The sequence below is a fragment of the Geospiza fortis genome, unplaced genomic scaffold (assembly GCF_000277835.1).
Source record: "Geospiza fortis unplaced genomic scaffold, GeoFor_1.0 scaffold317, whole genome shotgun sequence".
NCBI classification, from domain to species: domain Eukaryota; kingdom Metazoa; phylum Chordata; class Aves; order Passeriformes; family Thraupidae; genus Geospiza; species Geospiza fortis.
In genome coordinates, this window is record NW_005054398.1 from 39,029 (window position 1) to 66,478 (window position 27,450).

Consider the following 27,450-nt stretch of genomic DNA (forward strand, 5'->3'; position numbering starts at 1 on the left):
CTTTTTTTTTCTTCGTCTGTTTGGATTTCTTTTTAAACTTATGAGAAATGGCAACAGCAGCATATGTGGATCATTTTGCAGCAGAGTGCCTTGTTTCTATGTCAAGTCGTGCTGTTATCCATAGTCCCAAAGGGGAGCCTGATCCCCAACCTGATGCAGCAATACTTCCTTCATCCAATGGAGAAGATAGACGGGAAGTCAGAGAAACCGGAAAAGACAATGGATCATCGTTACTTGTGGTAGCTAGCATTTTAGCAGATCTGAATCAGCATGTCCCAAACTCACCTGCTCTAAGGACGGAAAAAACAGAGACGCTTGATATAACAGAACAAATACACATTTCTATTGCTCCTAAGGAGTTTGGGGAAGAAAGTCTGTCTTCAGCTGGTAAGAACGGAGGAGAAAGAGCAGCCACACCTACTAGCCTGGCTGCAGTAACTGAACCAAGCCCCAGACAAAAGAACAAACGCATAAGAAGCTGGACTGACCCTGGATCACCCCAGAAAAAGCACAAATGCCACTATGTGGGGTGTGAAAAAGTTTATGGCAAATCTTCCCATCTTAAAGCTCATCTAAGGACCCATACAGGTTAGTTACAATCCAGCCAGAGATTTATTTGTTACAGCTTGGTAATTAAAATGAAAAACAAAACCAAACCAACTTTTATTTGGCCACTGTTATGGTTTCACCTCTCGGAACTCAAGCTCGGGAAAACCAAACAGCAACAACAAAAAAAACCCCTCTGGGAATAAACCCTTACTGGGCATAGATTCAAAGCTAATGTTGCCCTTTTTTATTAAGGTCATAGGGAATGGCATGCAGGTCACCTGTGTGGATTGTACCAAGCTGTAATTTTTAGCTGCTGGCCTTCTTGTTCTGTGTGTCTTCTACTTCCCTTTCCAGTACTTCTTGCCTCCCCATTTTCCCTACTCCCTGCTCCAGTCCGTCTCTTTATACCAGCTTATCACTTCCCATGCAAGTATCAGTACTCTTGATATTTTTAAATTAAATGTTCTAGAGGCACCTACATGGCTGTGTATCTGTTTCTTTTTTCAGCAGACACTTTGTGAAAGCTAGAGTAAGCAGAAGGTAGATGAGAGGCTGAACATGAGTCGCAAGGAGACACCATGAGTGAGGAGAGAGGGGGATATGGGCAGTGTCTAAAAGGCTTTTGGCAGCTGGGTAGAACCAAATTCAAAAGAAAAAAACATTTGAATGCAACCAGTGACTTGTACTCATCAGTGTTCAGTGCTTACTTCTTGGTGAAGGCTGAGCACTTTTTTGTTGCTACTGTAATTTGTGAGATGCACCCACAGAAAAAGTGGAAATCTTGCAAGCCTTGAGAAAGTTGCACTGAAAGTATTAGGAGGGCCATCTTGAAATAGGCCCCATGACTTGCCACAACTCACGCCTCTGCCTGGTGCTGGGAAACAGGATGGCTCCCAGTCAGAAAGGGGACACCAAAAATTGAGGAGTCCAGGCTCTGCTGAAGGCACCAATCATAGCACATGTGTGGAGGCACCACACTGACTAGAGCAGACTTGTGCAAGATGTTCCACTGAGTAATTTCAGATGGCAAATTAGTTTGCTAAGATGTATGGTCAGTTCTCTTAAAAAGACCAGTAAGAAAGAGATCCTCAGAATAAAACTCCTGAGCAGTTTTAGCTCTGAAGTGTCAGCCTCACCCATGCTGGCTTTACTTTCAGTGTGCCTTCAGCTTTTCCTGTTGTCTTCCTGAGATAAAGTAAGAGCCAGTCTAATTTGATGGTATGCTTTGCTCTCTGTGGGAGAGAAGAAAGCCCCATCAAATTTGAGCATATGGATGGACAATTCCCTGTGGCACACAGCCAAAGGAACAGTGTGTTCCTGGCATCCCAGGCAGCCTGTCCTGCTTTGCACTGTGTAACTGCTTTCTGCCGCCTTGGGAGTTACACAGAAAAGGTGTTTCCACTTGGCTTGCAGGGAATTGTCTCCATTAATTTTCAGTTCTTTTGCTTTCTTATTGCTGGCATTTGCCATTGTCCTGAAAGGGAAAGATAAATTTAGCAACGTTTCTGGGTTTCCAAACCAACCAGAGACCAAGAAGGGGAACTCCAGCCCCTGATAAAGAGAGGAGGGCTTGGCATGCCCGCCCTGCGGGGAGCGGAGGGAGGGCAGGGCCGGCGGGGAGTGTCGCTCTAGGCCGCCGGCAGAGCGGAGTCATTCGGGGACGCTGGCTCGCCTCCAAGTTCTCTTTTTTTTCTCTTTTCCCTTTTTTTTTTTTTTTAACTCTTCATTTCCTGTATTTTTTCCACGACTGTAGGGCTCAATTGGTTATTGCTGTAGCTAATGGCACTAAGAGAGCGCATGTGTGTCTGAGAGCTAAAGGAAAAGCAGGGAAGGGCCTGTTTTTGCCCAGGGAGTGGCAGGACCCTCAGGGACTACAGCTTCTTTGTTTTCTTTCGTCTCCAGTGCCTGTGTGGGAAGCTTTAAGCAAAGCTGCCAAGTTTCCCTCCTCACTGGCAACAGGTCCGTCTCTGTTTGGATTGAGTTTTAAACAGGCTTAAATGCCTCTTGCTCTCCTTGCAGAATATTTTCTAAGATGTTTGCAATTTTTTTTATCTTTAAAAGAAATTGTTACAGCCTTGAAAAAAGTTTGTAAGACAATAAGAGTTAAGCTAACAGAGAAAGTGATGGCTTCCAGCACTGGTAAATGGCTGTTCTTACAAACACGTTGGTGTTTTACTGCTTTAGGATGAGGGCTTTGGGTCTTCTCTGCTTTCTAGTGATCCTGACCTAGTCAAGTAACACATCAGTCTGCCCAGCTGTCAGATAGGGTGATGGCTATCCACCTCACAGAGCAGTGGTGAAAGTGCCCCAGCTACACATGGAAGCTGCTTTAAACACCTATCCAACTAAGTCCCAACCATGTTTGCTAAGAGTGGTCAAAACTTCTGCTATGGAGCAGAACTTCTTCCATGTACTGTAAGACTAGATGAGCTGCTATTTAGGGGTGACCTGAAGGCTGAGGACAGCACTGCAAGCTAGAAGATAATGGATGATCATGCAAGAGATACTTGAAAAAACAGTTTCTGATCTGCTTTAGAAACTTGCTTGTCCTTGTCTGTTACTTTGCTGAGAAAATAAAGGTTTTGGTCTTCATGGTGTGAGGAAGGATACACCAGATCCTTGAGCTTATGTCAAAGAGATAAAGAGCCTTCCAAGTACTATTGTATCAAATCCAGCCCACATTGATAGGGACTGAGAGCTGGTACTATTTTCCAGCTGTTTGGTGCTCTGTGTGAAATCCTTCTGATAATTATAGCCAGATATCAGAGCTTATATACATGAAGTAAAAACCATAGTGCAGAGGATGCTAATTTTCCTATTTAAAGCAGAAGAAGCAAGATGGAAATGCCAAGAGCATATGCTTTTTGTTCTTTACTTAGTGTACAGTGTTTTTTAGTACTCCTATTAGGACAAAATGTGCTGCAGCAATCTGCAGTTTCTTGTGAGCTTTTTTTGTACATTACTGGTTTACCTGTCTCAGCCTTATGAATACTTGAGCTTTATTACTGGAAACCCTTGAACCAGGCAAAAAAAAAAATCACCAAAATCATCTCTGTTGTCTCCACCAGCTTTCAAAGTTCCCATCCCCCTATGTTTCTTTTCATGTTTATGTTTTCCACTCTAGTCTCTCTCTGAATGTCCTGGAGTTCAACATGATCACCAGCCACAAAGCCCTTGAAGTTTTAATGTTTACCAGAAGGTTATATTTAGTGTCAGTGGGTAGTTGTCAAGTCCAAATACTTTTCCTGTGGATCTCAGAAGCTCTGCTGGTGGTCCACAGAGGCAGCATCCCCATTTATCCTAAGCTATACTGACCCCACTGATAAAAAAAGGTTTCACTGATGCACGGATTTTAAAAATCCTCTCCACTGAGAAAATTCCTAAACACAAAGGACTTACAAAAAATCAGATTAATTCACGTGACAGAATTCCCCTTCATCTAAGCAGGTTTTCAGCGTAGAGGTTTTCAGCACATTTTCTGGAGTTGCTGGAAACCAGTTAGTCTCTTGATGCACCAGTGGTAGAAGGGAGACAGTACAGAGCCTAATAGCAATCCACAGGCTACAGTCTTACAGAGCCTTGTCCAGGACCACTGTGTTCTGAGAGACTGTAGAGAGTCCCAGCTTATTGCATTGTATTACACATTTATACATAGAGAAAGAACAATGGCATTTTGAGCAGGAATCACAAGAATCCTATGCATTGCAGCTCCCCACCAAATCATTGTGACCTCTCAAGATTTTAGCCATCTCCATTAGCACACCATCACCATCAGGAATGCAGAGAAAGCACAAAATCAACCTTAATTTAACTCCTTTAAACTGTCCTTCTAAACTTACTAGTTCTAAGCACTAAGCAGCACATCATAACACAGAAACAGCTTTTCAGTCAGTCATCAGAATTAAATGAGTCTGCACAAATTAGCAGAAGTTAAGGAGAACTGGGTACCAGTCTCAGCCTGGAGTCTTAGTAGTTGGTATTTGAAAACAATCTGAGAATAAAGCAATCAGACCTTGCTGTGACAAGTATGACAAGAGCATAACAGTTAGGCTGGACAAACAGGAGGAGTATATGGTCTGTGTTCAGGCTGGTAGAGAGGCCTTTATGTAAAGTACAAATTACCCATTTTAAATAGAGGTTTGGATTTCACTTTCAGTCTGGTAAGTCTGATTTGGTCACACTGTGTTAATTCAAAACAAAACAGTAAAGCACGGCTTCCCTTAAGTTGTGAATAAGGATGCCATCCCTGTGTGTAGAAACTAATTAACCAAGGTAAGAAGCAAGTTTTTCTATCATAAAAATAAACTTTATCTTCCATTTAAGCACCTGCCAATTACCAGAACCATAGCTAGTTAAATAAAAACCCATGGACTAGACCTGGCTGAGGTTTCTTTTAACTTGTCTCTAGGCACACAGTGACTCTTGAAGGCATATATGTGTATGCGTGTAGCAGGTAGGTAGTGTTGGTGAAGACTTTGAAGGAAAAGATTACAAGAGAAGAAACTCAACCTAGGGCCTTCTGTGCTACTCAAGAACAGTGCAAAGGAGGACTGCAGACAGCTCTTGTCTACAGCAGGACGAAATGAGTGGTGCTGGTGCTTCAGTCCTTCCTCCTGAGCTGCCAGTTTGGCTGCTCTGCATACCGGGACTTACGGAGAGCTGCACTCCCTCTGGACAGGATGCCAGAGGAAATTGAAAAGGCCTTTCCCCAGCACAGATTTCCCAAAGGCAAAAAGACAGACTAAATGAATTTGTCTCTCTGCTTGTTGGGCCTCCTGGGTTTGATTTCTTGTGTTAAAAGTTAGAAACAACTCATAGGCTCTGAATGCTTCCTTCAGTCTCATTAGCATACACCCAGATTATCCAAAAGCTGCAAGGTACCTCTAGGCTCCTGTGTCCCTTAAGTGCCTTCCACCTCCTTACTTTGCTGAGTGCATCAAAACATTTTCTATAAGTTTGTTTTTTTTATTCTGAGATGGGCCCAAATGGTGGCTTCTGGGCATATTCAAATATCAGCCTCACAAAACATTTGTCTTTCCAGCCTAAGGCGACAGCCTTCTTTTTCAGTGTTAAGAACTTCAGCAGCCTGCTACTTTTTTTCTGAAAACTGATAATCTTAACTCTTTTAATAAGCCTGTATTTTTAAAAACAAGACAGATTTTCAATGCATTGTTTGTGTTTCCTCTGAAAGTGCTCTGCAACTCCTTACTTACTTCCTCTAAGAAAATTTCAACATATAAAAACAAGTCAGTAGAAAACATAGAACAACTTCTCTCAAAGTCCTGCCTGAGTCCTCCCTATACAATGCAATTCTCAAGACTGAAATTCTTATTTAAAAGTATTGATTTTAAACCTGGATCAAACAATCTGTGTTCATTGAAGAGAACAAAAAAATATATATGCTACAAGTTTCTTAATATAAAAGTCTTTGAAATAAACACAGGGCATAAACTTCTTAAAGAGTAAGCAAATTTTAAAATATGTTTCAAAAGGACCTGAAGTCAGGAAGAAAAGTAGAACAATTCCTACTCACTCCTTTTATGTGGCCACTTCAAGACTGAATAGTAAGATTCAGTTAATTCAGCTGCAGAAGTGTTAGGGCTAAATTAGTTGCATGGAGAATCCAGCTGGATGACATCTGTATTTACCACACACTTGATTAATATTAGCTGTTAGGGGCAACTACCTGTCCTGATGGTTATACAGGTTTCTCTGTGAAAGGCTTCCCTTTACTTCCTTTTCCCCCTCTTTCTCCTCAGTCTTTGTGGAGATATTAATCATGCAGAAGACACAGAAATAAAGTTTCTGGTAACAACAGAATTTAGATATTGTAGGTAAAAAGCATTTAAAGTAAAACTGTACTTATCATTGTTACAACTGTGTGTCTAATGAAAAATCAGAAACATCACAGACTTCTCTTTCCACAAACCATTTTTCTTTTAGCATGGAAGTGGGACATAGGGGCAGTGTAATGAAACCTATTACTATTGGAAGTAGTGAAGAGGGATGACCCTCCAGTTGTTTTCCTCAACCCAGACACTGGTAGTAGCACTTTCCTTCTCAGTGGCAAGACCTAGGTCTTACAAACAGTTGGGAATAAACTGGCAAGCAAGGTTTTTAATGAATGGACAGTTGCAATTGATTGCTGTGTTTGTATTAGAAATTAATCACAGCCCTACGGACAAGAGTGTTCAGAATGATCTGCAGAAGACTTTCCTGCAGTAGCATTTCTCTGCAAGACACAGGAAGGTGTATCTGACAGAAGTTTTGCATAAACAAACCTTTTGGTAAACTGGAATTCCTTATGAAACAAACTCACAACTGGATTCCATCTGAAAAGAAGGCACCTTTGACCATTTAAAACAACGGTTCCATTGTGTTATTGTCTGGCTGAACATGCTTATGGCACATCCAAGACCAGAAACCTGGAACTTGTTTATATTGGACATGTGGTTTCTAGTTCTGTTTTTTTAGTTAAGCATGTTCCAACTTCCCCCCACCCCCTTCCAATCTTGGATCAGCTGTCTGCAAGTTGGTGCTGACAGAGCCAAAAAAATACTCTGCTTTTCAAATGCAGGACAACTTTTGAAGGGTCCTTTCTGTAGAATTTCTATAGGTACACTTTTTTCCCTTTGTTACCCACTTCGCTTTTATGAGGTAGATTTGCATGGGCAGTGAGATCATTATCTTTCTGTGTTCAGTTTAACAATAGCTAGACAATGTGGGTTATTTAAGTGCAGGCACTGAAGTCAGACACACATATCCTGTATTTTTCAGGTCTTGCAGATTCAGCAGATCTTACAGGGCCTCCACTTAATATAAAAGAAAAATTTTAAAAGTTCAGATTGCCACCGTTGTGGTTACTTGTAGAAAAACGACCTCAAAAGCTTTTTTGCAGCCTAAACATAAAAAGCATTTACTAACCAAGAACTTGGCACAAGTCAAATTGTATTAAAGTAAGCATATCCTGAAATGACCTCTAGTGCAAGGAAAAGATTTGTTGTAATCACTTACAGTCCTTTTGTAGTGCTCTCGGGAAATATAGGCAAAATACTGGTGACTGGGTATCTGCTGATGTTACAGTCAATAGACCAATAAGCTAACTTAGATTTATTGCACCCTATATTCCTACCAGACCACTCTCTATTATTTGGTTATAAGTTATATGAGTTTTTGGAATAGAGGACCTTGAAAAAGTCCTATGAAAGAACGGTATTGCTGCTGCATGTTTTGCATCTTTCCATCTGCCTCGGTCCTGCAGCTAGCTAGAATATCCCTTCACAATAAATACCCAAACAGAATGGGCATGCTAGTTATGGCCTTACTACCTTCAACAGTAGCTTTTAAAGCTGGTGAAGGAGAGCAGCAGAAATGCTAACTCTTCCAGAGTAAGATCAGGTGAGGTACAGCAGGCAGAAGTGATGTATTGAGCTTTTTTAAAGTAAACAACCGTCAGTATTTCCATTACAGAAACTTAGAATGGAGGCAGCTGAGAAAGATTAGTACATTTTCAGATGTTTCCTGCAAATTTTTGGTGAAATTATGAGCTGTTTGTTAATAGATCAGGGAAATATTTATTTTGCATTTTCAGGGTAAATAAATGAAATTACATTGGTACAAATTTACACACTAGACTTGAACTTTAGAAACTATTTTACATTCTTGCAAACCTCCCAGTTGAATATAGTGCTTTCCTACATTTTTAATGTAGTAATTTAGGCCTTATTCTGGTATTACAAATAGAACAGAGATGCTGCTAAAACCTCACAGAACCATGGATTAATTTTTGTTATTTATATGTAGGAGCATACTGAATTTTAACTTGCAATCTCTTTTAAATGCCAGCAGAAGGACTGCAGATGAGCATTAAGACATGGGGGCCGTGGCAGTTTTTGATTGTTCTGGTGATTGATATATTTTCCAAGCCCTGTCTAAATTGTGTGCAGCTTTCTTGTGCTTTCAGAGCACCGAAAGCCCCTCAAAGTCAATGGGAACTTCCATTTGCTGTATATATGTCTATACAAGCAGTGCCAATAGAATGTTTAGCCTGACTGTGTAATAAATTCAGGATGTATTTGTAAATATGTCTTCTAAATTCTCCTAACATGGCCAAAACAAAACTGAATTTCTTAGATACCCCAAAGGATTACTTTCAGACTGGATTCTTATTGATATATATTTTGCCCTTTATGCAAAAATTTACATATTTACACCATCTATTTCCCTCAGCTTTCGTCACTAAAAACTACTGAATTCTTCTCACTAGCATTTAAGAATTACTCAGACTGGCAACATTTGGAACCAAATTCTAGCTTAAATAGAAATGTATTAGCAAATATGTGGGCAACCAGAAAAGCAAATACTTTGGAATTTATAGGTACCCCTATGTAGGTAGGAGGTACCTTACATGTTACTAGTATAAACAGGTCTGTAAGAAATGTATCAAAAAAGCTCTTTTTTTTTTCAAATGGCAGAGAAGATGTAGAATTTGATCATGAGACAGAGTAATTCTAATTACTGATTACTAATTTTAGTAGATGCTGGGTGTGAATTTAATAGAATCAATTTTACTTCAAGCTGTATGATATGAGCTAAGACTATCTCTAGCTAATAATCTACCACTTGTCTTAAAAAAAACAACTCTCAGTGTCCCTAACAAGGAAATACACAAGGGATTTTTTAAGCATAGAATCTTGTGTTTCATTGGGAAAGAAACCTCTTCCTAACCCAGCACCTGCAAATATAATATGCATATATATAGCATTGCATTAATAATACACATAAAAGTGGGTTTGCACAGTTAAATATAACTTTTAGTGAACCCTGACTCTGATTCTGCTGCTCCTCCATGCACTGCTGAGACTTTGAAAGGGGAATAGGGCTACCACAACTTGGTAGATTAACTCAGCATTGCTCAAATATTGGAACCTGGAGGGAGAATTTTCCCTGTGCCCAAAACCTCCAGCTCTTACCTGCGCTGCAGAATCCCTTGCACTGTTGCTAAGGTAAGTTTTCAAATGGCTGCCAGAGTTTGTGGGGGGTCTGAAACAGTAACCTTAGGAGGGGCATAGGTGGAAGTTGTGGGAACAACGTTACTCATCATTCCTTTTGGAACTCCACAGCTTTCTTAACATTTAGGAACTCCACAGCTTTCTTAACATCTCATCTGCAAACGAGTTCAAATACAACACAAGATCGAGGTAGTTACCATGCTGAAAGATTTACACCAGTTTTCCACATTTTCCTTCAGCTTGAGTGAGTTTTGTTGTGTTGGCATCTCCTTTCAGTCTGCAGGATACTATCATTAAGGGCGCTACCTCGCTGGCCAAATCAGATATGATTTAAGGCAACATCTGTTGGAGCTTGGAGTGCAAATGTAGCAGTGTAACTTCTTGGGAGCCATTTTAATTAAAAAGTGTCATTGGTCACTTTCAGAGAATGAAGTGGTCAGGCAGATGACAATGTTATCTTTGCTGTGGTCACTGATGTAAGCAAATATTGTACAACAACTGGCAGAAACGTTTTACCATGAACCTTGTCCCAGACTTCTGTAACTAGGACGTACAGATGACATGTGTTTAGGAACATGACTGTCAGATACCTTATACTAAAGTGATAATTTACAAAGCTCTAACTATATACTGCAGAGACGAAAGTGTAATGAGAAACAGCTTTTAAACACTGCTTGTCAAAGTACAGATGTTCAGCACCAGTATCTTCTAAGAAAAGTTTCATTCAGTCCCGAAAGGGGTGTTCTTTAAAAAAAAAAAAAAAAGACAGCAAAAAGAACAGAACATTTTGTGATTCTGCTACTTACCCTACAGCAGTATTTGGAACTGGCTGATGTTTCCAGTAAGCAATGTGGACTAAGCAAATACAGCTTTCCTCTCCAAGGATAAACTCTCACCTGACTCATACCAAAAGGGCCTGCATGGTGAAGGGCTACACATTTTAGAGACTTTTTGCTAACACTGCTTACTGGTAAAAAGTCACGTAGGACTTGTCTGTTTTATCTGCATTTCTGAATGTGATTTTTCTGAGCAGTATGGCCTCTGGAGAAAACAATATCACTGACCTTATCAAAACAAAATCACCTCTGTGATAATATGCTGTTTTAAACCTATGTTTTTTGCTTGATACTTCCTTTTCTCTCTCTTATAATTTCAAATGAGATTATTTAATAGGCTGCTGTTAATTCCTTGAAGTTTTAGGACTCTGTAAAATAAAAAAATCCTAGCTCTTCTTTTCACCATGTTTGATAGATTCATAAGGATTTGAGTACTTCCCTCCTCTCAGTCTAACATCAAACCTCTCAGTGAAAAAAAGAATCCTGACTGGTGTTCTTACAGATTGTTTACAGGAACATAATTTAATTTCTACATGCAAGAGACTAGTTCCCCTTGATTGTACAAATCATTTGATTAAGTTTTGTCTTTAAGGCAAAAATTACTAAAATTTATTTTTTGTCATCAAGAATATAATAAGTTACAAAAACATTCTGAGAGAATGTTGTCTGGCTAGTGCTTTGCTTTTGTAATGAATTCTTGAAAAAGCAGCTATACTTTCTGAGGTTATGTCATTGGCTTGTGGTCCTAAGGTTAGCACTTGCAGGTGAATTACAGACAAATTAGTTTGGAAAAACATTCTGTACCTCTGCTGAACTTCTGTCCTAATGTTTGCTTAAAGCTTCTTTCCAAGAGCCAACTCTGGTTCTGTGCGTGAAGTATCCTTGGAAAGATTATAATATACACTGTCACTTGGATATGACCACTGTTGTTTGCAGGAGACTCAAACTCATTTGGTATAAGCTATGTCTTTCTGGTGCTGGCATGCAAATTGCTTTCTTAGAGGTTTACACAAATTTCTTACAGAAAGACAAGGAGCTGATGTGATTGGTGTGCTTGATAGTTTTTCTTCTTTGAATTCTGTAGAGGAACTGAGTTCCAGTCTCATTTGCAAAGAAATCCACATTATCACATAACTGTTTCCTCAATCAAATAGTTCTAAGGAGGCTGTACCATTCTCATCTGTGCCATGTAAGGTCTGTGGTATTCCCTTTATGAAGAAGTGACTATGCTGGTATGTTTTTCATTTGAGTACATATATTGTGGTTTCACAGACTAACACAGTAAGAGCAACAGTAACTTTCACTGCACAGATGTTTCTCACTTGGAAATCAGACCACCTTTGGTTTTTTAATATCTAATTTTTTTAATATATAAAAAGAGTCCTAAGTTCCTAGGTCAGTCTTGTGCTTGACTCTTCTAATTATAAAACACACCTCAATGAGCATGCAGACAGCATGGTGTACATAACTTTACAGTGCTGAGGTATTTCTCTTCTGAAAAAAATGCTAAACACGTACCTGCTTTTGTGCAGTGTAACGATGAATCATTTTTTCTAAGTTTTTCTCTTATTTGTCCATTATTCACAAATTCTAAAATTGAGCTATAAAAACTAATTTTAAAAAGAAAGTAGAAACAAGTTCCAACGAATTGGCTGAAAATCAAGTTCAAAGTACTTTGTGCGTCACATCTTTTGGGATGAATATTAAGCTGTCCCATTTGGCACTGTCAAGCTGCAACAGCAATGATTGGATCATCTGAATCCCTCAAAGCTAAGTCAGGGTACAACACCACAACTCATGAAGCTGCAATTCCTGTTTTCTTTGGGTTTATTCACAGTCTGTCTGTTGTAACAGAACCTCCCGATTACTCAAGTTTATGAACCTCGCTGTTCTGCATATTGCAATTCTTGAATCTCAGCCCAAGACCCAAGGTTGCCAGAATTGTGCTCAGCAGGAGCTAGGAATATGGACAGGAGATAAGGTTCAAATAATTTTGTGGTCCTCAGATTTAGGACTGGATTAAGCAAGAGTCCAAATGGAAGTAAGAACAGCAGGGAATCTGTGATCTTTTTCAAAGTAAAAATTATATCCTGTGCCTAGGGTTTTGGAACTAGCCTTCAGACTTACATGACACTGATGTCTTCTAGAATTCCATAGTAATGGTGCAATTCCTATTATATTTCATAGAAGTCCCCTATCCCAGGAATCTTCTCCTGAAAAAATTTGGCCACAATGAGATCCTGTATTTTAGAGTACTTTATTAGCCTCTGTGCGTCAGGCATGTTAAATGTGGTCAACTAATTTCCTGCAAACAGGAAACAGGTGCTCCACCTCAGAAATCCAGAAAGACCAGTGGATTTCCTCTCCTCACCCAGAAGAGCAGGTCTGTTAGAGAATAGATCTGCACACTTAATCAAACAAGTGTAGAAGAGCAGCAATAAATGTGCTGGAGCACTAGGAATTTATATTTTGGGAAGTAATAGGGACCTTTCTACTACAGCTTGCCTACATTTACAGCTACTGAATTTTTACCTGACATATATGGACCCATAGAATTAATAATCTCTGCTAAAGAATCATTGACCTCTCACAAGGTGAAATGGTTGACATGTGAATAAGGTTTTTAAATTCTTACAGAGAATATGGTGGCTGTTGGGCAGCCCTTGTGGCATCATTCATACATATAAACCATATTCTGCAATGACATGTAACTTGGTTTAACAGAGTTTTAACACTTTACAGAGTGCTCTGTAAAGGCAAGCAATGAAGACATGGGTGCAGTAGGCAAGGGAAGACAGAACTGCTAAAGGGGCCATGGCATATGTGTGTATATGTTAGAAATTTTAAAATAGTATAGATGTGCCTTTCAATACTACTTTTGAGATGGAAAAGTAGGAAAAGAAGTATTTGCTCATGAAAAAGGGAATCCAGTTGATTACTCTCTGGGAGTCTGTAGTAAGATAGTTTTTTGAAAACACCTCTCTATTTTTGAAAGGTATGTTATATATATCAAGATGCCCTTGGCAAAGCTGTCTTTGAAATATGTCTGCGTTCTACATAAGATCTCAGCTTTTCAGTTATGTCTCACATCCAGAGTCATACTCAGACAATTGGCTTGTGATTTGGATCCTCCACAAGGCAGCAAATGCTCCATTCATGGAGTTCCAGCCCCGGACATGGCCTCTCTCCTACGCTGTGACCTGACACGTTAGCCGCAGCTGGTGGGGCTGCCTCCCTCAGAGCCTGCTCCCACTGTCCTCAAAACCAACATCAAACGGACAGGAGGGCGGTGGTCACAGCAGCTGAACCGCACTTAGGCTGTGTCACACCCTGGGGTGTTAATGAGAGAAGTGTTGAAAACCTTCTCGTGCTTATTTTCTGATTTTATATGAGAATGAGGCCTGCATGGGTATGTGCTTAAAACATTCGTAGAGATACATAGAAAAGACTGAAAAAAGCTGGAACTGGAAAGGAGCAGGTAACTTGTGCTCTTTTTTCCTTTTCATATAGCTGTGGTTGAAGGGGCTGCAAGGAGATGCAAAAGAAACAGGGAAAGCATTTACAAAATAGAACATGTAAATGAGACTTGCAAGAGTTGAATGTTGAATTGCAAATTGTTTTTTCTAAAAAGTTTACCTGTTTTAAAAGTGGGCAGTTTAGAACATTAGAACTGTTACAATATAGTCTAATTCCTCTATTGTATACAAAAAACCTGAAGCTTTGTTCAAACAGGGAGGGTGGTTTAACAATCTGAGCAGAAGATTTTAGTGTGTATGCAATAGTTTTATGTATATCTTGAATGGTAGCTGCCTTGTGTCAAGCAACAGATCTAGTGTTTGATTATCAGCCCATAAAACTACTTTCCAGAGCTGCCCGTTCCCTGAAGCTGGATGCTCAGTATGGCCATTGGCAGATGCTGCTCATAAACTACTTCAACACCACCTTGCTCTCTGGCAAAGAATCCAGCCAGAATGAGAATAAAATAACAGGAAATCCCACTCCCACTTTCTTCCATACAGTTGCAATAAACTCTCAATATCAGATTTTTCACTTAGCTTTACAGCTTTAGCTGTGCTTATAAATGCTGAAGCCCCATGTTTCAGGCATGCTGTGTTACTGTGATGTTGATGATTGAACAGTTCAAAAGTTCACAAGGAGACATTTCACAATTACAGCCAAAGACAACTTCACTAACTTCTGTTTGCTTGGCTTCTAGCAAAATGAAATCTCATCCTGTCCCCAAATCCTGAGAGCCGCTGTGCACATGGAATGTCATAACTTACCCGCAAGGTCTGTTCATGCCAAAGGATGTGCACTTCAGTTGGAGGCAAATGACATTCATCGTCTTCCAGAACTCCAGGTCTCAGATTAGATGAATAATCCTTTAGTCTGTTATTTTGCATAGCAGGACAGCCTTTCATTAATTTGATAAGCTTTACTTTTACAAGCGTTATCCTGTTTTAAATAGAATAGAATAATAAAAAAGTCGTTGATATGTCAACAGAAAAAAGACTGATTCATGAGGTCATATGATTCCTTCTTTGCAGCTATTCGTGCAACTGCTGGGCAGAACTCATGGAGCCAAAGTTTCCCAATTTCAGCATGAATTCACTCAGTTCACACCAGATTAATATAATTGGTCATTACCTATTTAATTGCTCTCCCACTTAAAATATTTCCATTGTCTAACCACAGATCATGAACATTACTGTGCAAATTTTTTGAAAGCCACCACAACTAAAAATTTGTGAGGCAGACTTTCATTGAAAGCTGTCTAAACTACTGCAGAGGTCGTTCCTGTGGTCATTCTACAGACAGGGATGGTTTATGAAGTTTCAGTTTGATTTCAAGCATTCTTGCACTATGAGCATCTTCAGGTTCAAGTTTTTATCCATGGAGATATGTTTGCAAAAGAATCTTGTGAAAAAAGTTATGACATTAAGAAGTCACTGTATGCCATTTTTGGTTCCTGCCATTTGATCTATGAATACCTATTGGTTAATTCTGCTACATATATAATTTCTCTATGCAATGACCACACCACTGAGAATGAATGGCTTGAGAGCCTGTGAGCTCTGTTGGCACATAATCCTGGGCTTCACAAAGAGAAATTCCCAGATTGGAAAGAGAGGTGCAAATGTCCTATAGTGAGACTGTAGTGTTTTTGTCCACTGTAAAGAGTGGGCTGAAGAAGGATGGGATGCCAAGGAGTGTCATAGTCCAGAGCTCCCATGGAGCTGCTAACAGTCAGATGTGTGATCTGGAGCTGTTCTGGGTTTGCAGAGTGGGCTGGGTAACAGACTGAGCAGTTCTGAGGTAGCACAGGAAGGATCCAGACAGAGTCTATAATGGAAAACTTGTGCTTCTGTTGGTACCTTAATTGCACCTTCCCTGTAGATACACTTGGGATCTGTTGTTTCCACTACCAGATAGACATTTTTCCCTCCTGGAGAAGAAAGAATCGAGTCTGGGGAGCTTGCTTTCTTGGCTTCAGTTGCTGTCTGCATAATATTGCCATTAATCACCTTGTTTGCTCTAACATAGGGTGAGTTGTGCAGCTGAAAAGCTTGTAGCAGACAACAAATCAGCATTGCTAGGGTGCTGCAACAGGAGTAACACGAGACCTCAGGTGACTGAACAAGGCCTCAGTCCAGCATACGTACTCATCAAGGGCCACATTATTACTTCCAACTTTTAACTGGACTTATTCAATAAAAACAGTGCTTTATTATTACGTGCATTTGGAGAGCCCTACTGTAGTCTCTTGTCACTTCAAAAGGTTTGAATTGGCTCATCAAGAAGACAGAAAAAGAACAAAATCCCACATACCTTCATCAATGTTAGTCTGTTTTAAGAGACCAGACTTTTCTGACCTATGCTGAAGCCACAATCTTTGTATGAAAGGAATGAAGAAAGTCCCTTAAACAACAAATTTTTGGCTCAAGGCAAGAACTCTAGGCTGAAATTCCTTTGCTGGGATGATGCAATAGGTCAGATTTGCTGATTAGCACATAGATTTTTTTTGATTTTTAGTATTGTTTTCAAGTATATTTATTTAAAAGTTTAATTGACCAATGGAAAAGGGAAAAAAATCACCATCATTTAGTTTTTTGCCATTCAGTAATACCTAGATGTGTTTTGAGGCTCTTTTACAGATGATTTTTTATTTTCTAGTCACAATAGATGTTTAAATAATCATCCTTTTTTATTACATTGCATAAATTACCTAAATATTACATAATATTACATATTACATCCTTCTTTATTACATCTACTACAGCTGAATAGAAAAAATTAGAAAAATACAGTAATTAAAGGGCTACTATACTACGGAGTTCTCTTCTTTGCTGAGTGTCCTACTTCAGTGTGGTTTGCAAATGATACATAGCTAAGATACATCTTCCTCTCCCCAGAATTCACCACTTCATCATTTCAGCATAACACAACTTAATTATCATTTAAATGCAAAGGCAAAGGGTCAGCTATTGATCTCCATTCTTGGAACAAACCACAGGAGAGAGAAAATCAAGTGGAAGTTGCTGCTCTTTTGAATTAGTGGATTTCAGCTGTTTTACTGAGCACTGGTCTAGGATTTAATGCCTCAGAGATAAGGAGCCCTAGTAAGAGTTTTAGGCTTAGTGAACAGAAATTATATGCAACGATTGGTGGTACTTCACTTTGATAGAAACCCCAACATTTAGTTTGCATTATCTTAGAACATAAACTCTCTGTTGCTGAGGCTGTTGCCTTTCATTTTTTAAGTTAGCCTTGTCATTAGTATTCAGTATAACAGCTTTATTTACCCATATATTCCAGCAAGAAGGTAAAAAAATGCTGCTTTTATAATTGGATGTGGCCAAAGTCCATGCAAACAAAGGCATTGCACTTAATGGAAGCAAGATCAATAGGAGTTATTCCTGTGGGGCAGGCAGGGTCCATTCCAGTCTGCACTCTCCTAGATATGGAAGTTGTCTCTGTTAGTTGGGTACATTTCCAGCCTCATGGGTGTTCTAATGGCTCAGATATCTCCCTTTTTGTAGATGAGAGGTCTCCATTTTGGTCATGTGTCCAAACCTTTGAGAAAGACAGTGAAATAGTGAACTTCATGTTTCAGTGTTAAAATGGAATACACAAAGAACATTAGGTAACAATGATAAATCCGTATAGGACTATAAGGAGATCAATACCTTATTTTTGAAATTGTATGCATTGTAAACACCATGTCATACAATTGTCTAAATTACCATTTTTCTGCATGATGGATTCCTACCAGTAGGAGATGGCCAGAGTTTTGATTGCTCACAACTTTACAGACTAACAGGTATTCCTCTACTGGTAGTGAGTGCCCATGCTATCAGTACAGTCACATAGCAAAACTACAGCAAATACAACAGAAATGGGTCAAGAGAGGTAATATTTATGTAGACTTTGACAAGGCTTCCTGGAAGATACAGCAGTAATGCAGTTGCTGCCACAAAGTTTTTTATAGCCCTGAAAAGAAAACTACCTGCCCTGTGAGATGTGGGGACCATCCTTCGTACTCATACTTCTGTGAGGAAAAGACATGTGTGCATCTCCTCCTTACCTAACATGACTAACCAGAACACCCAAAGTATCAATGAGCAAGTTTACATCTGAGAGGACCTGCTCTTACTGTGTTTGTATATGATCAAACCTAAGTGCCCCAGAAACACCTTGCTAAGGATTTGGAGCTGTTTTGCTAAATTTCAGTGCTTTAGATACCAACAAGAAAGAACATTGATTCTTGCCTTCTTTGTTGTGGCTCCTAGCAGTTTTGTGACGGGAAGTTGGGGAGGGGAGCAAAACCAAAGATGCCCTCATCAACTTTTACTAAATGAACTCCCATCATTTTGCTAGTAATTGCAGATTTGTGACCCTTGCTTAAAAGAGTGATGAGGAATCCCTAAGCCATAGGGGTGTTTTAGACATTACATGTCTGTTCCGTCACACCCCCTTTCTGAGCCTTCACTTTCAGAGTTGTCTTTCTGCTAGCTTTTCTATTCCACTGCATTCTTCTGATGCATCAAATCATCAGATGCACACATTCATACCTAAGTGATGAGTGGATGACCAGGTTAATTAATTATTCAGAAAGTTATGGAAGTGCTGTTGGTTCAATGCATGCAATTATTCAGCTAATTCAGCTTCTTTGTTGAAATAGCTTTTAAGACTCCAGTTACTTCTAGAGTGGATGATTTCAAAATTTGTGTCCATATATCTAGGCCCTGCAATAAAAAGAAGTAATCTTGAATGCTAAACTCACCTTAATGATTTTGTCTCTGGTTGTGTTTCAAGAGAAAAACTCTTTAACATATTTAACACACGTTAAACACAGCCCCACCCACCCCAGCTGTGTTTTGATGTAGTGTGTATAATTGACTTCAGAGCTTCACAAAGCCCTGGCCTAGTGCTGCTGATTTTTTGTAGTTTCAAAAGAGAAAGGAACACACAAGACTGGTAAGGGTTGTGTTAGGAGGAGATAAAGCATGAACTCTTCTGAAACCAGGAAGTGACAAACTGCACAGGAGAAAGCCAATATTGGCATTTTGTGTCTTAGTACAAGGATGCAGTAAAACAAGTAGCATCTGATTGATCAGGTCTACAGGTATGAATTTCAAATTGGAAACCCTGAAGAGCTTTTCCATGATCTTCCGTTGACAGGAAAGGATTGAATTTCTCAATTGCCCAGCAAGATTACCTGTGTTTTGGAGTACTCTCTTGCAGAGAGGAACAGTAGCGTGAACGTAAAGAGAAGAAAACCAAACAAAATTCACTATATATCTATGGAATTATACTGTGTCAGTGCAGAGAAGATCATAAAAATACATATTTGGAAAATATGCTTGGTCTTTCTAGCATGAGCTTTGGATTGGTTGTTTCTTTATCATGGCAGTGTGTAGCACATTAGTGCGCCTTTATGCTCTTTGAAGGGAGAACTCAAAACAGACTCAGTGTTTTGAAGGCTGCATCACTTTACCACCAATTTGCAAAATTATTCCAGAGGACAAAAGTAGAAGGAAGTGAAAGCAGCTCAGCGCAACTCCGGAAAACATTTCTTGTACTTAACATGCTGTAGAGAATCACCCGAGGCTTTTTGGGTCATACTGCAATGCCACAGGGCATATTCTCAGCCACATTTTCAGCATAGATCTAAAATCTATTCCAAGATTTCTCTGTGGAGGATAAACTTTCATGGTCGTTACCCTTGGCTGTCTTTGGAATTCCCTTGTGCTTATAAACACAGGGAGTTTAGTGGAAGTAGAAAGCACAAATGAAGTTGTTCCCTTCAATGATCAGATCTCCAGTTAGTCACTTAATAAAAATGTCTTCATGGATAGAAAGCTGCCAAGAAATGTTAATGAAGAATATTAGAAAGTTTGTATTTCTTTACTAGCAAGAACTACAGGAACTACATTTTTGGCAAACAGTTTTTCACTGACAAGTAGTCGGAAAATTGTTTAAACTTTTTTTTTTCTTTTTTTTTGTTTCAGGAAAGTTGTGTGTTAGTGTATTTTATTAATTCATTTCAGGTTAACATCCTCACTGTCTTGAAAACTGTCCCCAGAGCTAAATTTAAATAGTGTTACTAAATCCATACTGAAAGAAGTAAAACATTTTGGTCAAGTAAAAATAAAATTACTATGGGTTTCTTTGTTTGCAAAATTCTGCAATTCAATGGGTTTTTTAAATTTTTCAATTGAGCAGGAAAAATGTTACCCACATAGTTTTAGCCTTTATTTCCCTTTTCTATTCAAAACCTTAGATAAGAATATAGCAATATTTCCTTTTATTAGATTTGTGGCCATTTAATTTTAAAGCAAATTTACTGCAAGAATTATTTTCCAGATCCTGAAACATAACTTCTAACTACTTGCTGTTTGTGTGAAATGGTCTGGAGCTAGGTTTCAGCTGGGAGTGGAACACAGAACTTAATTTACTGTACACACAGTGATGTGCAGCACAGATGAAGCAAGAACTAAACAGGAGTCAATCAGGAGTCAAAATGGCAGGCAGAAAATGACAAGGTAAAGCAGGTTCAAATTTCAGATTCTTAATTCCCTGTGCAAAAATACAGGATAAAAGACATGGTTATTTTAAAAATAGTAAGCTATAGATACTTGGAGCAGTTCAACTTGGGCACCCCTGCTTGAAAAAAGATTCAGTAAATATGATGGAATGCATATTTTAGACAATAGAAAGATTATGTGATGGAGGATGCTGAGGGCGGGAAAAAAGATAGAATATGCTTGAATGATTCTGCTTTGACAAAAGAGAAGCAAATGTGGCTGATAAAAATCCAGTTAAGTAGTTAAAATTATTATAAATGGTGTTTTTAAGACATTATCAAACAAGTTTGAAATTAAAGCTGAGAATATAACTGATAGAATGCAATCTGCTTCAAAAAAATTGTTTCCATTTTGGTGCAAGTGAGTGTTAATTTTTTTAAGAGGACCAAATATCTTCATGGAACACACCAAATGAGCTATTTTGGTTCTCAGACAGATCTGTCTGTGGTTAAGGCTAGGGCAGGAATTTTTCACTACTTATATTTCTCTGGCGTTGTAGCTGTTATCATTATAGTATCTGACCGCGTGTGCTCGTCATTTGCTATTTGAGTTGTTCTAGTTACTGTGGCTGTAACAGATAAATCCCAAGGTGTAGTCTGTGCTCTCAGATGGAGTAACACAAACACTTCCACAGCAAATGGTAGCGCACATGGACTTCAAATATAAACTTGCCATTTGGAAATTCCCCTTTCAAGAAACATTCATGTCTAAATAACTTAATGAAAATGTTGAAAATAATACAGAAATACAGAAAATAAACCAAGGATTTCAATCATGGATGTTATGGTAGCTGTTGCACTCCTGCCCAGTAGTAGTTTCCTAAGCACACAGGAGACATAAGATCCAGTAATTTATAAATGTAGTGACTGGATTTGTTAAGGTCAAAATAAAGATGTGCACATTTTAAAGTGAATGAACTTTGTAGATGCCTGGGTTTGTGCCTGCAGGAATTCTGAGAACTCCAGTTCCTGAAAAAAGGTCACATGGCAGATAATGGAATTAGCAGGACTTTGCGTGCTTGTGTCTGCAGGTCCTAATGAAACCTAGCTGCTGCTGCTCTGTGTCCTATATGCCAGTGTTCAGTAACATGGGAACTCTAACAGGAGCTTTTCTTGGATTTGGATATTCACATCACACTCCTACAGTAGGTTTCCGGTGTCTAGTGACAGTCTAATTCACCCTATAACTCCTCTTTTCACTGAGAACATTACTAAAACATCCTCATTTCCCTGGAACTAGTGAAGCTTAATATTGCTGAATTTGCTACCTCTGTTAGATGTGTGTGAAGGTGGCCGAGATACTCCAAAGCTGTTGGACAGACACAAAGAGTAGATGTAAAAAAACCCAATTGCATTTGGCTTATTTGGTTATGAAATATCACCCCTAAAATCATTAATTTAAAACTAAGTGGTTTCATCTTATAGGAATTTGAAAATCTGAGGCTTTGGAAATTTTTGATCCCTTTTTAAATACTTGATAAAGAAACCACCATTTGCCTAACATCAAAGCCTTATTCTTTCTAGCACTGAGATTATGGTTTGTTTGGGTTTTTTTGACCATGCAAAAGAACTTTTTTATAAACAAGAGAATATCAGAAATTAAAATAGCCATAAATACATGTCAGTACTATTGAAGAATGATCTTTCCTCGTTTTTTGGAGGGTTTTTTGTTGGTTTTTTTTTCCCCAAGTAATAGCCCCATCTCAAGGAACATAGTCTGCTTGGCTGAATGTTTTTCCCAAGATAGCATTTCCTCTACTGGAGGAAAGCCTCTTCAGTCACATCTCTTAACTGTCTGCCCCTCGTCCTCCCCACCCAGCCTGCTGATCTGTGTTTCCAAATATACTCCTAATTATGTATATGAAAATGTAGAAATATAAGAATAGCATCCAGCGGCATGTTCAGGCTTCTAGACTGTTTTTATAACAACATTCAACCCTGTTCTCGGAAGCAGCAAAACAGATTAAAGATCACAGAAAATTGTTTCTGGTTTACTGTTTCTGGTTTTGCAGACACTCATTGAATTCCCAGGATACAAATTTCTTTGTTACAGCATGGCCTTGACATGTGCTTGAACATGCTAACATAATGTGCAGAGCTATTACATGAGGTAAATTGAAAAAAATAGCCCCCAGTATGTGGTTTGACTTGATAATACTCTAATCTGTAGGGCAGTGGATAGGACACTTCAAATTCCTCACGTACAATCTTTGCATTATAAGTTGGAAAATGGTTAGGTTCATAATTGTCTCAAACTGTTTGGGCATTTCTGTCAGTAGTAGGTTATTTTTAAAGTATGCTTAGGCCTATGCAGTACTTGCTATCTTTTTAAATTGATATTCACATGCTGGATATCAGACAGATGAATTGGTGAAGCAGGAAGCAGATTACTCCAGGGTCTGTACAGGAGGCTCACTATATAGGAAAAGAGTCTTAAAACTATATGCGCACTAAAAGGATTGTACAAATCAAGCTCAGTAGACATTAGCTCTGGTGCCACCATCTCTTCAGATTTTGTTTCCCATAACTACATACAGCTGCCTCACTATACAATGGTTGAAAAATACAGAATAATACAAAGGACCTTTATGGAATATCATAAGAACAGATTGCCTTTAGTTACTTCCGAATCCCTTCCACCAAGAGAGGATAGAGGTGCATTTTTTTAATGCCGTTTCTAATAGCCCAGGCAACTCTGGGTTTCCTTTGGCAGGCTGCTCTGCCAGACAATGAGCAGCAAGGCCTGTGCCCCCGAAAGGAATTCAGAACTCCGTGCACCTGCAGAGCTCACGTACTTTCACTTGATGAGCACTGCAAGTTTCTTAATGTGCCTTTACACTACCTGCTTTTTTTTTTTACTGGATGAAGGTCAGGAAAAAGCCAAAAATGTTCCTGCTTGTGTAATTTTCAGTTGAGATCAGCTGAATCTAATTCTCCAATGTGATGTTTTTCCATCAGTTTGTGTAACTTAAACACAAGTTAGATGCCATGTGTCCTGGCAAAGGAGCTAGGAGGGTTACTATTTAGTAGAATTTGGAACATGAATATTCAAACCTATTTTAAATGGTAAAAAAAAATTACAGTGTTCCTTATCTTTTAAATGCATCTTTTGCCTGCCTCTCTAAAGATAAAGAAGGCAGAATTGCATTTTGATTAATTTATTTTCAAGCACCTTTATCTTTTGGAAACTTAGGACTCTTGGAGACCTGTTCGTAAGGCTCATAATGCACAAAGATACTGCTGCTGCCAAGGCACAGCATTAAGACTCTCAGTATACATATTCACATGCTTGATGTGTTTCCTGCCATATCTAAGATACTTGAAAACACTTCTACAATTATCTATAAGATCAAATTCTTCACTGAGTGTATAAAGGTAAAATTCTGACTTCAACATTGCCTGAAATGGAGCTGAAAGAGTCCTTATTGTGTCATGTTACAGCCATTTTAACGGTGAAAGCTCTCTGTTGAGTACAACATGTCCATGGGTTATTGCTTATGTTGGAACGTTGTACTATGGTGCATGTTCCCTAATGAGATTAAGCAATCAATTCATATAATCTCTCATTCTGTTGATTGCTTTACTGCTGGTAAAAGGACATTTATATAACTTACCTGCACAGAAAACCACATCCCTTCTGCTTGAGAGATGAGAATGATGACAGATTGTGAATTTCCATGTGTGGTTTTGGAGCAGCAGCTGGGTCTTGCCTTAATTAATATCCCCCAGCAACTTTGTTCCAGACTGTCAACTAATTTTTTATTAACAATAAAAATGACTCTTATATCTTCACACAAGGCACCCAGCATTTCCTCACAATACAGTTTTTCTTTGAAGAGGTATTGCTAAACCTCAACAAAGCTGGGAAGTACTCTAAAGAACTGTTACCGCTACTAGAGTGATGCTAGCTGTCAGTGGAAAATCACTTGGCCAAGAAACTTAAAACCAAGTACCAAGAAGATATAAAATGAAGACTAGAGAGGACTGAGGGGGGAAATAGTCCCTAGGAAGGAGAAGTACAGGCATTGTAGAAATATAGTGGAAGAAATACCACATTTTTTTGCTCAGCACCCAAATCCTCACCACCATCAACATCAAATCAGACATAAGTGGGAACCTGAATGTTCTCATCCAGACCTGATTTGCAGTGAGGAGAAGGGGAGATAAGTTGTGCAATACCTTCATCATCTGCTAGTGCTGGATAACACTGAGCTTACACAATCCTGCTTCAGAACCATGTCTCTCTTTAGGAACTGGAATGTTGTGCCTACTGCTGGCTCCCAAATGCTAGAATCATGGACAGGAGCAGCTTGTGCCAATAAACTGATCAGAACAGAAGGTGCCATTTTTCTTCTGCTTCATGGTGGTGTCAACAGCAATGCAAAACATTGCATAAAAACTTTTGCTTTCCTTGTCTGAAAGCACTCACTTCATGGGACAGTTCTTCAAGTGAAGAACATTTGCTGATACCATTTGTAGTGAAAATAAACAGAAATGTTAACTCAGACAATAGAAACCTCCAAAGACCATTATCTTAGCAAAAACTGATGCCATAGCTCAGGGATGAGGAACTCTGATTCTGCAGGCCACATCTACTCCAAGACCATACCTCACTGCCCTTCTTCCCAAGGGTTCTAAAGCCCTCTTAGATGTATATCTCTACTATGACCAAAACATAAGGTCGAGATCAGTGAATGTGGTCACACAACAGGGCTGTCACATTCCAGGCATGTCCCACCACAGGGAGAAATATATCTAAGAACACAACTGGATATATGACAAACAGCCAGAATACTTTTTTTTCCTGTTTCTAGCAGCAGATGGAGTTCAGTCCCTGACAGTTTGCAGGCAGAATAAGGCTAAGGAGGACACTGAATGGATTTGCATGGGTTATTTTATGCAACAAGACTATATCCTTTAAATCCAGTTGCTTGTGGTTTTATTCTTAAATTCATCTGTGTAACCCTGAGATTTTTAGGCTCTGCGTCAGAGGAAGCCACAGTTCTGTTCATTTTTGGTGCCTTATGCAGTCCCTAGGCAGGGTGGTCACAGTTCTCCATACAACAATATCTGTGTGTACTGCACAGATGCAACCACTGCATTATGCATTTTGGTTGAAGGTGTAATGAAATCCACCAAATGTACTTAAGAGAAATTTGTTTTAGTGAGCTACGGTCTTTCTCCTAAATAATCAAGGAAACATGAGGGAAACTTGTTTTCTCCAGATTATTGAACAAAATCCTATTTTAAAAAGATTTTGCTTGTCTGCTCATTGAGACACTGTCTGAGATTTGTCTGAAGTATCTTGGAGGCCTCATGAACAGAAAGAAAAGGAACCTACAGAACTATTTTTCTGAGCAGGAGCCTCCTGAGCAGATTCTGGAAATAAATGTTATTGCCAAATCTTTGAATTTTAAGCAGATTATCGGCTGCTTAGATTGAAGATTTGCTGGGGTCAATTTTTATCTCAGACAGTTTTAATTAAGGTGTATTGAGTTTCTCCAGGAGGCTAATTTCTTTCTTTATTTCCCATTCAGTGTACTGTGGAGAGAACTTCTATTTCTTATTTTGGCCTAGAATTTATATGGCTCTCTGAGACTCTTGAACAGGCTATTAAGAATTAGAAACATTAGGATTAGTGCAACTAGGAAGTTACTAAAATTACAACTACCAAAAATGCTAAGTCTGTGTATTTAGGTATTCACAAAAGAATAAGATGTTCTCAATTAATAACAATTAAAGAGCATGTGATGTTCAGATTCAGTGACAGTAAGAACCAAACCAATAAGCAGAAGTAGTAGACAGCAAATTTCATGATTCAACGTTTTCATTTTTATGAAATGGAGAAACTAAGGATGGAAGCATGAGGTGCTTCCTCATATGCAGCACATCAGTGATGAAGTTGGGAATAGATTCCAGATACCCATCTACCCAACAACAATGCTAATTCTGTCTGCAGCCTCTGCAGAGCTTCCTAGACTGCACATCTTCCACAGTGCTTGGCCCTCAAGCAGCACCAGGCCTCTGTCCCATGGCTGAGATCTGTTCAGAGCTGCACCAGGTCACCAGATGGCTCCTTCTGTGAGCTCACTGCTCTTTGCTCCAAGCTTAAGTGCCACAGCTCATGAGGTTTATGTTAGCTATTCAAAAAAGGCTGGTACCCTCAAGATGACACCTGTCCCCTACTGGAATACAGCACCCCCTGCCTCACTTCTGAGTGAGACCCAAGGCAGTGAACAAGGGAAACTGCAGTACTTTGTAGCAAATGCAGAAAACACAGGCACAGCTGTGGAGAATACATGACATCCGCTGCCTCAAAATTGCCATTTTGCATTTTTACCGTAACTTTTAAAATAGCTAGAGAAGAAGACCTCATCATGCCTTCTTAACTTCAGCACTTGGTCAGACACATAGGGACAGCTTGGAGGAATAAGTGAATATACTATAAAGCTCAGTACAGCTATTATTAAGTCATAAAGTTCAACAGACCACAAGAGATATGAGATATCCATGAAAGGATCAGGAGCCCAGCATCCCTGAAGACCCAGTTATCAAACAAGGTATATGACTAGTCTGACAGCATTTTTAAATGGGCTGGAATATCACAGCAGCCTGCTCTGGAGAATAACACCTCCATCCACTTAGTGCCAAGTGGCATTCACCCTGCTTCCAACCTTTTTATTCTATATTCTACATACAAAAAAATAGCCTATGGAAGACAATGCTCTCCCGTCTAATCGTGCCGTGTTTGCTCCCTGCAGGTGAGCGGCCTTTTGAATGCAACTGGCAGGGCTGTAACAAGAAGTTCGCTCGCTCGGATGAGCTGGCCCGGCACTACCGCACTCACACCGGAGAAAAGAAGTTCAGCTGCCCGCTATGTGAGAAACGCTTCATGCGCAGCGACCACCTGACCAAGCACGCCCGGCGCCACGCCAACTTCCACCCCAGCATTGCCAGCTCCCCATAG

The 27,450-nt window shown here is 39.3% G+C and overlaps 1 protein-coding gene across 1 annotated transcript; it reads left to right on the forward strand.

The window, feature by feature from the left end:
• On the forward strand, positions 1 to 27,450 carry LOC102035526 (Krueppel-like factor 13). The gene is made up of 2 exons (XM_005425906.2): positions 1 to 588; positions 27,245 to 27,450. Exons 1-2 carry the CDS (start codon positions 48 to 50, stop codon positions 27,448 to 27,450), a joined length of 747 nt encoding a protein of 248 aa, XP_005425963.1. The 5' UTR covers positions 1 to 47.

Coding starts and splice junctions, on each gene's coding strand:
- LOC102035526 (XM_005425906.2), top strand. CDS start 48: ATGGCAACAGCAGCATATGTGGATCATTTTGCAGCAGAGTGCCTTGTT. Junction 589..27,244: donor TCATCTAAGGACCCATACAG/GTTAGTTACAAT, acceptor TGCTCCCTGCAG/GTGAGCGGCCTTTTGAATGC.